Here is a 13,129-nt window from a genome sequence, read left to right as displayed (position 1 = left end):
ACTAATTCTGTATTATTCTTTGTAAATGATTTATTTCTCTTTTTTAAAATGAAATTCATGAAAGAAGTTTCTCAGTTTAGTACATATGTATTCATTTTTTATGTTTAAGCTTTACTTTTAAACAAATAGATCGCTGTATGTTCATCTTTTTTTATTTTGTAGAGGCAGTTCCTCTGGGGTCTTATTGTAAGTTTTTTCTTCACAACTTAAATGGAAATTTTTTTAACAAAAAATTATACTGTTTTCATAGTTTACATAAAGATTTTTTTTGTGTTTTTATAATTGATCTGTATTTGATGTTTATTTTTAATGTTATGTGGCCTGATGTCATACAGACATTCAAAGCAATTTTGCATGAAAATTCAAGACTATTTTCAATAGTTAGAAAACTTAGTGAAAAAGTAATGCATATTCCTGTATTCCACAGAGTCATAGCTCATGCTCGGTACCAGTTCCTTATCCTTCAACCTTTACCCATACACACGTTTTTGGAAATACTTTTTTTCATATGTGCAGAATTTTTTATATGCCTGTCCATATTTCAAATGAAATTGAAAAATTTTAAATAAAATACAATTTTTTTTAAACTGACTTCAAAAAATTATACTAAAATTATAAAATAATTCTTTTTTAAATTTTGTCTTCAAGAAGTTGGCACTGAATTAAAAATAAGTACCGACTTATCAATACTTAATTTGAGAAAGATTTCTAAACATTTAATTTTAAAAAGCAATCAATAGTTTTCTGCTTTCTGGTATGTTTTCCTTTGAAGTCTGTTTTATAAAAAGTATTTTAAATTTATTTTAGTAATTAACTTTGTTGATAATTAAAAGTAATTTCACTTTTTTGTTAAGTTATTTAAATAACAACATTGTGGAATAATTCTATTCATTGTTGTTTTTTTGTTCCGAAAACATTTTAATGTCATAATACTGTTTCTTTCAGTTAAAAAACTCTTTTGTCATATCTATTTTTACCATCCTGATATTATTATCACACCAAATAGAAAAATTTAATTATTCAATTTATTTAGAACTTTCTGCTTCAAATTGCACATGAAGGTTTTTTTGTTCATCTGTTTTGTAGTCTTTGACTTAATCCTGATTTTTATCATATATTCCTTCATCAGGTTTTGTAGTGTAGTTGCATTTTGTCTGTCTTTATATAATATGAAGACATTTAAAGTTGTTAAGTCTTTGTTATCAGTGACTTTATATACTTTATTTTCTCAATGCATGTAGTATCCTTTTAATTGCTTGTTTTTAGTTTTATCTACCATTTACATCAGTACGTATTCCTTTTAGATTCTATTAATATCCTTAATGCCTGTTTTTAAAACCTGCCTTGTGATATTTCATACAATGACTGAAAAATACCATTTATACATTTATGTAATATACAAATATAAGTACCTATTTCATGGTAATACATAAATAAATGCTTATTTTATTTGGTACATAATTATATATTATGTAGATAAGTCAAGTACAGTCATGTATTATTTTACTTAATAACAAAAGAAAACGGGCCTGCATTTGCCTAGAAGGATCAGAGTCATTGAAAAATCTTGGAATGGACAACACCACACAAAACAAAACTTAATCTAAAAGATAAGTTTGATATACCACATTAATCCTTAAAAATGATTATTTGAAATATCAAGAATGAAACTGTGTGAAAGAAAGGAATAATAACCTAAATATTCTGTGATGATAAATCGAATTACAAAATAAGGTAATGTTGAAATATAATTGAAAAATATATGAGCACATACAAGGCCTACTTGCCAAACATGATTAGGTTTTTATTATATTGGATGCTATCTTTTGCTTACCCTGTCAAGGAACTCACCATCAAGGTGCCCAGCATTAAGTCTATCCATGAGCATTGGTTTCAGAGTGACTGTGGTCTATCAGACTGTATAGAGATGGTAGGGTTGATGTGTCCATTCATTACCAAAAATCAAATTATGTCATTTTAGTCAGTGGGAGCAACAATAACAGGTTCCATGTTAAGACAGTTGCTTTATCAGTACTGAAAAGAATTTATAGCAGAGTATAACAAGGAAGTAAATTTTGGAAAGGTCCTTATATTTAAATAACATTAAAAAAAGATGTTAAGAATTCAGATCTATTTAAGAACATGTTGACAGAGAAATATTGTTTTTGTAGAATTCATTGAAAAAATTATTGAATTTTTAATAAGTTGCTTGGAATATATTTCATATGATGATTATTACAAACTCAGCAGAAGTGTAGTACAGCATCTCTCAATGGCCAATCTTTAGTATAGTTCAACATATTCTATATAATTCTTCTATTATCTATTGTTAATAGAGTTTAATATTGCCTCTTTTTAAACAAAAAATTACCATTTTATTAGCAAAGGTTATTTACATCATGAATATAAAGATGAAAATTTAGAATTCTTGAGATGTAAAAATGTTTAAATTATAGAATTATTAAATATTGTCTGTATAATTACTGGGACCAAAAAAATGATCTATAACCCATTTATACATCCTGAAATTTTTTTTATATGTAATTTCTACATTTTTCTTGTAGATTCACAGGTACATCCAGATACTTTGCTTCACTGGTTGAAGAAACAAGTTGCACTGTATGATGGTATTAAAATAGAAGACATGACGAATTCATTTAAAGATGGCCTGGCTTTGTGCGCTATCATACATCGTTACCGACCCGACTTACTCGATTTTCATTCGCTCAGGCCAGATGATGTCGCTAAAAATAATCAACTTGCATTTGATACATTAGAACGTGAACTTGGAATACCTCCTGTAAGTACTGTAAGCAGTTTTTCATTTTTGTTCTTGTATAATTCAGTACATTTTACTGCTGAATCATGTGAAATATATTAATCATGTAAATAATACACATTTTTGTACTTGCTAGAATTTTAAAATAAGTTTAAATATTAGTTTATTAATTATTATGACAAACCAAACCAAATTTAATCTGTCTTAAAGAAATGATATTGACAGCCACGTTAAAAAGTTTAAATGTTTTGTATGACTTCTGATAATTGCTAAAAGCTTACTAATATAAAAAAAAAAACCTTAGAATATTCTGAAAATATTATTTTCAGAACAGTTTATGAGGTAAAACAATTTACAGCATTGTTTATAGTGATTTCCATGGAATGATTGGTTGGAATTATATGAGTAACTGAGTTTACACTTAATCACTATATGTTTAAACCTTCAGTCAATAAGAGACATTTGTTAATTGACTGTAGCAAAAACAATAAATATTTGTATATAAACTTGTAAAAATGAATCAAAATCTAAAAATTACATCAAATTTTGTTTAAAAACAACAAAACTTCTATTAATGTTGAGAATTGTTGTGGCATTTGGTGTGAATGTCCTGGAAAAAAATGTTTTGTAGAATGAAACAAGAGAAAAGGAGGATGCCAAAGAAAAAAAATTAAAAATGCAAGTATGATTTGAGTGCTACATGTGGTATGGTCTAATAAATAATTAAATGTGAAATTAATGGTGGAGGAATTGAGAAACAGTCATACTAATTTTAGCTGAAGAATTGGACCTGATTTCTGTCTAGTTGATGTCTCAGATCTTGATGGACAAACAGAGATAATAATGTTTTCAAGTTATGACTGTTTTTTTTGGCAGTTAAGCATATCTTACTGAGAGTCATTATGGATCATAAAGTTGCGCTTCCTGTATGACCCTGAAACAAAATGCTTAGTATGCAGTGGAAATCCCTCAGTTTGACACCTAAAAAAAGTATGTCATGTATACAGTTAAAGACCATGATTGTATGTTTCCTCAATCACAATCCACCATGATTTTACTCATGGTGTACACAACAGAGTCAAATAATCAATCAGTTATTTAGAGGTACTGAAGTGATTAGATGATATTGTTTATTGGACCTTAATTGTTATTTGATAAGTGGATTACCCATCATGTCAGTTCACCAAGCCATGGTGCACTCATCATGATAGATATTCTGTCAAAAAAAAATCAGTTACTGAATTGTCTTGCTGCTTATTCACCCATCTTAGTCCTGGTGATTTATTTGTAATATCACATTTAAAGACTGCAAGAAAGTTAAGATTTCTGACTGTCATTTATACCCAGCATAATATGAAAAGGAATTCACAAGATTATTCTGGAAAAAGAAGTTCTAGGTCTGTCTTCAGAAATAGGAAACCTCTGTACAGATGCACAAGGAAGTACTTAAAATGAGACATTAGCCACTAAGATACAGTTCCAAATATATGTTTTTCAGGTGCATTTCAGGATTTTTCTAACCTCATATATATTTAGTTTAATTGACTTTCTGTGTAGTTTTATAAAAAATTAAATGTTTTTATGCCAGTTAAAATAGTTTAGATAGTTATACTATAGGTTTAAATTTATTCATATTTCAGTTCAAAATGATTACTTTTTTGACGCAAGTGTCTATCTGCTGATCGATCAGAAGCAAGTGATTAAAATTCTCTAACAAACTAATACGAATCTGCAACCACTGAATGTAAATAAGTTTGATGTATTTCTTTTAAATTTTGGAATATTGTTCAACCATCATCAATACTTATTTAAAAGAAGAAATATAATTACAGCTTATTATTGCTAATTTTACAGGTTATGACTGGTTTGGAAATGGCTCAATGTGAGGTACCTGATAAACTCGCCATGCTCTCGTATTTGTCACAACTTTATGACACGTTCCGTGGTGAAATACCTCATATTAAACATCCGAAATTGGTAACCTTAAAATCATTTATAATTTTATTTATTAGTAACAAAAATATTTTCTTATTTCATTTATGTATTTAGTGATGTACTATGATTTAAATAATCATATATTTAAGATTATTAATCAGAATCAACATACTGATTTGAATAAGAGTTTTTTTTTGTTGTTGTAAATCCTGTGGAATTTAAAGAATATAGTTTAGAAGTCACTAAGATTTTAAGTAAACAGATTTAACTTTTAACACTCAAAATAGTGATATAAGTTATCTACCTAAAGACTTGTATAAATCTAATTAGTTCTACTTAGTTATACAAAGCCTATGCAGCATTGGTACAGAGTACTAAAGAAATATAGGGGATAAATACTGAATCCTTTCCTCCTCAGAAATGTACACAGCAAAATAATATTGACGCATTTGCCAGATGTCAAAAATATTGTATCTCCACTATGTACTGAAAAGTGTTGACCAGTCCATTGGCATTGCCTGAAAAAAAATAAAAAGAAAACTGGTGAAATTTCTTTTGATCGCAGTATAATCACTGCAGTCATTAACATTATCCCAACTATAAATTTGTAATGTTCACGCCTACATTGTACCATATTATACCTATTGTAAAAGATTTTTTCACCAAAAGTTTTACTATTGGCTTGAAATCACTGTTATAACTGATGTCAAGATGATTTAGAAATTGAAGATGATTTTTTTCTCATTTAAATATATAAGTTAAATAAAAACGTAGCTATTTTAAAAATAGCTACTGTTCTAGAAAATGAGTGGTAACCTGAAAAATCAACTGTTATATAGTGTTGGTATTTTATATAATGTTTTGGTTACAAATTTATATAAAATTCATTTGAACTGCTATAATACAATCAAAGTTTTTGGAGGTAATATGTTGCAGATATTATTAAAAGGGATTTTTTTAAATATTTTTATCACTCACTTGAATGTTATACAGTATTTTGGTTTATCATTATTCTAAAAACTGGAGTATAATCTTTTTTTTATGGAACTGATAGTAAACATTAAGGTGAGTATGATAGAATTGCATATGTTTTGTGTTAAGCCGTTTTATACTATTTCATTAGATAAATTATGATTTTAGTGTTGGACTGGTATTTAGATTGATGACTGCAAAATTGTGTGAAATGTGATATGTATTATCCTGTTGAGAATGTATATATATATATATATATATATATATATATACACACACACAAGAATATTTTTTTAACAACCTCAGACATATTATGGATATAACTTTAATGAGTGAGAATGGATATAACAGATGAATGGTTGAAATTGTGGGTGAACAGCAATGTATCAGTCATCAATATATCCATAGTATATCTGACCCTTATTGTGAATTAAACTCAAGAGTTAGTAAATAACGTCATAGAAAAGGCACTGCTACAGTTTTTCTTGCATGCTGTTTACAACCAAACAGATCAGGTTATATGATTTAAACATGATCAGTTTGCCTATAATTCATTTATGTAAAATGTTTTTAATTAATTTATTATTTAATTTTTAATAATAAACATATAGATGTTTATTATTAAAACATTACTAAATTTACTAAGCTCTCATAGGAGAGCTTAGTAAATTTCTTTTGTAAAACACTTTTTATATGAGGTAATATCTAGATTTTGTTGCAGGAGGAAGATGAAGTTGTTATGAAGAAAGAAGAAGAAAATAATGCTGCTGCCATGTCTACCAAGTTACGAAATTTGACACCGGCTCAGCGAGTATCACTTATAGGAAAACTTACTACAACGAATCAGACGCCAGTTCGAAAACGTCATGCTGCTTCAACACTTCCTCGTGCAGATAATGTACCGTTGGTGAGACGTGCTCGTAAAAGACGTAGTGCTGCCTCGGACAGAGAACGTCCTACAGTACAAATGGTATGTAAGAAAATCCTTTATATTTATGAGTAATCTTTATTATAAGTAATGATATATTTTGATATAAAGATTTGTATTCTTGTTTATGTAATGTTGAAATGTTGAAATGAAATTTTTTTAACATTCACATTAAAATGAGTGGTTTTTTGTTGTTCCCTTTATTTAATAAACTATTACATTTATTTGTATTAATTTATAGTTTAGTTAAATATTTTTTTTTTAACTATAGAATTGTATGTTGACATTTTCAAAGGAAATAGTAATTTTATAATCTTTTATATTGCAATTACAAGTGGAAATCTAGAAAAGAATTTTATGATTGTGATCTTGAACAATACTTTTGAATAATATTGTAATTAAAAAAGGAACGTAAAGTAACAATGATAAATTTTGGTACGACTATTACATGTTATTTCATATAGAAATGTAGGTTTATAAAAACTATTAATTTATCACTGTAATCTGTTTGTTTAATTTTGTCATCTCTGTTGGTAATTAAAACTAATTTACCAGTTTATGGTAAAATGAAAATTGTGAATAACCTCTCACTCTTTAATATTTATTTTAACCCTATTTAACAAAATAAAAGTGAAAGGTACATTATATTTCATATGCCCTGTCACTATCAGGATTTAATTTCCAGGAACTGCTTGAAGTCACATAATTTTTTTTTTTTTAAATGGACCACTTGTTTTATAAGTGGGTAAAAAAAAATAGTTATATGAAATAAATACTGTTAAGTGTGATATAATATAAGGAAGTGGAAATAGCAAAGGGTTTATAATGTATGTAAATTAAATCATACAAATTTAAAAAGTAAAGATGATAGAAAATTTCTTCAGTAAAGGCTCAACAATCAGCTGAAATACTGAATGTGACATCATCAGTAGTCAACAGGTATGACTGTGGTGAACTTCATCACTTCCAGAAGAAATTTAGGATAAAACTAGTACTTAAAAATAACAACTCACTAGAATTTGTATATTATTTAGAATGTAAAAATATTAAAAATGAGAAATCTTAATGAAAAGAGAATTTATCATAAAAATACCTATAGAAAGATTAAATAAACACATTTCTCTTTTTGTGGTATTGTAAAGGTAAAGGTAGAAAGAGGTAGAACACGGCTTTCACAAGAGGTAAAGTAGTAAAAACATCATTGTTACTTTTATAAAAATTCTTGTGGAAAGAATGTGAAGAGTTCATAGGTTAAAAATAAAATATAAAAACACTAGGTCAATTTACTGACCATTGCAAAGAAAACTAAGCTATCTTGAAAAGTTGGACATATTTTATTTATATTCTCTACTGCACTATTTAATGACATTTTTAGCTAAACAGGATCACCAAAATTTATAATTGAGCTGTTTTTATATCACCAGTCTCTTCTATCTGATAGTGTGTTTGTTTGTGTATGTGTTTGTGTACACATATACACACACATGCTTTCTTTGCTTTATACTACACAACACTAAACACATTTATTTATTTATGCATTATTTATAAATATATGTTCTTGCATTGCAGATTTGTGTATTATTTAGTTATTTTTCTAGATTTTGTGTCCAGAAATTTTTTTATTAAGATCATTATTAAAAAACACAATTATAGGAAGGAACAAGATTTGTGCGGCACGATTCATAACAATTTATTCACTTTTAATTAGCAAGTTGTTTTAACTAAAATATCTGTACATGTCACTTTCATTGGTTGTAATAAATATGTTCATAACCTCATATGTGCACCCTTAGCAGGCAGCAGCAACATTTCTAAATTATGTTCAGTTTCTTTCTATCTGTTGATTTAATATGTCTTTGGTGTCACTAGTAATATGTCTGTTATTTCTGCTGATATCACTTATTGAATAAACTTAATGATGGCTGTTATAATAGCTACTGCTAATACAGATAATAATAAAAGGTTTGTTCATCATTATTTAGTATAGGACTTGTAATTTATACAAACTCCCAGTTGTCAGGGCATATATATTTTAAGGTGATTGCCTTTGTGGTTAATGATGTTTGAGACTAACCGTAAAGTTAATATTTCTTCTTTTTTAAAGAACAGTAATCTTCTCAATTGAACTGTTGCTGAATTATCATATAGAACTATTACCATTATTCACATGATGAGAAAAGTATTAGAGTATAATATATTATTGTCAGCAACATATAAGTGTTGTCAAAGTTTTTAGTTGTTTTAGGGTAAAAAATTCACGAGCTGATTTTACCACGTACTCTAGATGACGTAGAAGGGCAGGTAATAGGCCTGCCCTTCAAAATTGATATAATTAATGTCCTTCAACAGTTAATTCTATTCTTCCGTTTATTGTACATGCAACTTACTATTTGCTTTGTTTAAGTTAAAAAAAAAGTCTTAATCTTTATAATGTTCACATTCTAGTTGATAGTGTCAACATTTTAAAACATGGTTAATCCTGAGGAATATCTTCCCCAGTTCCAGTTGTTTAGTGATCATCAGCTTGTTACACTGGTTACTTTTAAATGAAACATGCCATTTACATACATAAAAAACAGAAGAGGTGTAAAAATATAAGTTTACAGCATTATAAAGGAAAACTTTGTGTTGCAGATTAGAATTAAATTTACTGTCACCTTCCTGCTTTCATGTTGACTCACGTTCTGTATATTTTTTATTCTACAATATGATTTACAAATAATGTATATACATTATTTAGATTGAGTTATTATTATACGAGGTATATACATCCCTTTTCTTTGTAGTTATTGTGGGTAGTCTCTATAAGAAGGGAGTAGTTGAGGACACTAGCAGGAATTAGCAAATGAAATATTTGTACAGTACCAAGATGAAATCCAAGAGGTTGTGTTTCTATTGTTATTTCATCTACATTCACCATTATATTGATTGTTTCATTTCTTGTTTCTATAATTAATTTTTGGGTTAGGTGTAACCAAATAAAGAATTTAGAGTCATTTATATTCACGTATTGCTTTATATGTGAATAGTTATTTGAATTCATGTATTGCTTTCTGCCCTATGCTTATTTTTAATAATTTCCTGTTATGTAGTACATTACCATCTTTATTGTTTTTAGAAAAGAAGAGATTAAAAAGTTCATACTCTGAACAAATACAACCATCATTTACAGTCACTTTTGACTATGAAATACCAAAAATTTAATGAACTTTAGCTTAAGATTGGTTTTTGATTAGTTTGTACTGACATTGTCCTCAACTTCTGAAGCAGTTGCTACTTCCTGTTGGTAATCATTATACCTTGCCATGGTTACACTTATTGTGATTGATGTTACCTTAATGAATTTTCTTGCAAGTCATAAGACTTTTAGGTTTATTGGTTGTTCAGGAGGATTCATGTTTAATTTAGAGCCAGACAGCAGTTACCAAAGTTGTTCTATGGTGCTGAAGAATATGGTTTCAGGTTCATTAAAGTGTGAATGGTTACCTTTAATTTGATTTGAATGTTGTTATACGTTTCTTTTACTTTTATTTTAAACTTTTATTAGTCTTAATAGACAAAAAAATGATGTATTATTGAATGATGATCCAGAGGAGGAGTAATTATATTAAATTAAAGTTTAATGGCTTTATAATTTTTCACTGTTTGTTTTTATTTCTTTAGGGACTTTTATTTTATTAAAAAAACCTGTAAGTTATTTGTAGATTTAAAAAATGCTTAAATGCTTGCCTGGTAGATTCAAGATGAATATAGTGATCGGCAGAAAGTCAGAGAAGAAATTGAACAGAATCGTAAAGAAAGAATGATGCGCCGAATGTACCTCCGTCACTTAGCTAATCAGCAGTTCCATAAGAGCATGCAGATGTTACAGTCAAATGCACGTAATGAATCTGAGAGTACTCCATTTGAAGATTATTCACTGTTTGTGTATAGACAGACTGCACCAGACTTTAAAGATAGAGTTAAAGATTTGGAACGGAAAATGAATCCATTTCAGGCCGTAAGAAATTAAAAGAAAAAACAAACTGTAGTGTGATATAACAATTTTTTTGTTCTAACGCTGATGTCATTAATTATAATAATATCATCCACGTAGCAAATAATAATTAATATTTATATTGTTATTAACAGTGCACTGTCTAATATTATTACCATTTCTTTATTCAATCCATCTTTTATAATTTAATACTAAGTAGTTGTGACTAAACAGTATTATTTTTGTTTTATTTTGTTAAGTACTTTTTTAACATATTTTTATTGTGAGTGTTGGTTTTTTCTTTTCACTCTTTCCTTTTTTTTTTTTTAGCAGCTTTACTGATGCTGCCCTTTAATCAGGGCATTTTACTTATTAAACCTCTGTAATTTATAATTTGCAAATATTATGTTTAAAAAAAATTGAGAAAGTGCTTGCAGTTTGCCTTTTAAGTTTTGTTACTTCTGTTATATTGATTCAGTTTAAAAATAACAATTTTTGTATTAAAATCTAGTATTAACCCCTGATCAGTGAATGAAAAGGGTTGTTTTGTTATCAAATAAAATCATAAATAAAAAATTATTCAAAAACCATTAAAAAAAAAGTAAATGCTCTTTACACATTTTATTTGTTAAAGAATTATCAGTAGATAGAAATAAAATCAGTTAAGATAAATTTAAAATAAGTGAAGAGTATGAAACAGAAATGAATAAATAAATAACAGCACAAAAAAGTATTTCTTTCTGTATTTATAAATAAACTTAAAAATTATACAAATTACTTTAGACAGTTTAAATTGAAAATGGAAAGTTAGTATATAAAACTTCATATCTCCTAGACTTTTAGGTTCAGTATTTTTTTATATTTCTGTTTTTAAGTTAGACCACCCCAAACCAATGTGTAATATTTTAGTTTAATAAACAGATACTAGTGTGTAATGCCAGGTAACATATCATTGTTTTTTTGTGAACTGAACTCGTTTATATAAATCTGATGATAAACAACTACTTATGATTACAGTTATTATATGATTTTATGTTTATCTATGCTGTTCCATCATTTCTAATTTAATTATTTACTGCTTAATTTTCATTATTTTAAGACCCACAATAGTTTGGTAGTCTGTTGGTGCATGTTTACCTATTGATGTTGATATATGCTCTAGCTAATTGTTAACTTGCAATAAAACCAACTGTAATACTTTTAAAGTATTTTCTAGCATGCTGTAAATATAATGAACACAATATAATGATTTTATATTGTGATATCATATATTATATGATATTATCTACACGTTGAACTGTTACATAGATAAATACCACAATTTGTCCCATTATTTTGACATTTATTTGTCAGTATTAGCATTATTGGTTAGTATTTGTTGGTTACATTGTTAGGGATTATTCTTGTTGAAGTATTTTGTAAATATTGGTTACTCATTTATTTTACTTTTTTGTTATTGGTTATTTGTTCATTTTTAATTTCTTGTGTAATTTATTATATTCTTTAATTTATTTTAATTTTTCATTTTTATTTTATTTTTATTCTTTATTTTTTTTTAATTGCTGTGAATCTGATGACTGTTGGTTATCAAAATGCATGTCCAGGATTAAATTTTCTTTTTTTGTTTTTTGAACATTTTCTACTTATGATTTCATTTTGATAGCAGTTAGCATAGTTTTTCCTTTGTAGATGAACAGTTTATTCATAATGCAGTTTGGGTGATATAAGGTTTAAAGCTTTATAAATAATACATTTTATATGACTTTCTGAGGATTTATTTAGAAAGCATTTTGAATGCTTACTATAGAAAATTAATCATGAAAATTATTATTTTATGGTAAATTTATTTGTGTTTTAGATAAAATTCTTATATTGAATATGTATTTAAATTACAACCAGTTTTTAACGTCTGTGTTTCACTACTTGGTACACCATATTTAGAATATTCCTGGTATTTTTACCTCGTATCAAAGTTTATGCAAAATTCTAGGATGAATATCAGATGCAGAAACTTGCTTTACATTAATATAAGAATAATTTTGATAGTGAATAACAATCGGAATGAAAATTATTGATATTTATTTTTGTTAATTAAAAAATTACCCATAACATATTTTAGGACATATATGAACAAACTGTAATACTGTTAGTTCATAAAAACTGTGACAACAAAAATACACTTCCATTCTGCTGGTTTTCCTTATTATTGTTTTTAAATAACATTTCATCATATAGTTGTTATTGAACCTTTCCGCAGGTTAAGTTTCTTTGTGCTCTAATTTTATGTTTGGTTCATTTTTCTGAAGAAAAGTCTCTTAAGTATGTTACACATTATGATTTTTAAAAAATTATTTGAGATACTTGAAAACTATTATTTTTCAATGTAGGTACACTTATCCCATCGCTTTATCAGCACCTCAAAACCTATTGCATGCAACTTTTTGGCTGTTATAATAGCTGCAGCTTCTATAGCATTTGAAATGTTTGCTTCTTGGTGAATTTTTAGTGAACCAAATTGATGAAAAACACTCAAGCTGAA

At 27.3% G+C, this 13,129-nt stretch overlaps 1 protein-coding gene across 4 annotated transcripts in view; it reads left to right on the top strand.

Moving 5' to 3' along the window:
• Mical (Molecule interacting with CasL) overlaps nucleotides 1-13,129 on the top strand; it is a 202,818-nt gene that overhangs the window by 78,358 nt on the left and 111,331 nt on the right. For 2 of the 4 annotated variants that reach the window (XM_075374227.1, XM_075374224.1), the window contains exons 12-16: nucleotides 163-186; nucleotides 2,565-2,800; nucleotides 4,634-4,756; nucleotides 6,408-6,656; nucleotides 10,351-10,614. In XM_075374227.1, the coding sequence (XP_075230342.1) occupies nucleotides 163-186; nucleotides 2,565-2,800; nucleotides 4,634-4,756; nucleotides 6,408-6,656; nucleotides 10,351-10,614 (896 nt within the window). The remainder of the gene's footprint in view (nucleotides 1-162; nucleotides 187-2,564; nucleotides 2,801-4,633; nucleotides 4,757-6,407; nucleotides 6,657-10,350; nucleotides 10,615-13,129) is intronic. The other 2 variants (XM_075374228.1, XM_075374225.1) reach the window with 2 other exon arrangements.

This window comes from Lycorma delicatula, chromosome 8, assembly GCF_047948215.1.
Source record: "Lycorma delicatula isolate Av1 chromosome 8, ASM4794821v1, whole genome shotgun sequence".
In the NCBI taxonomy this organism is placed as follows: domain Eukaryota; kingdom Metazoa; phylum Arthropoda; class Insecta; order Hemiptera; family Fulgoridae; genus Lycorma; species Lycorma delicatula.
Note: the sequence above shows the minus strand (reverse complement) of the source record. Positions and strands in the feature narration are given on the sequence as shown.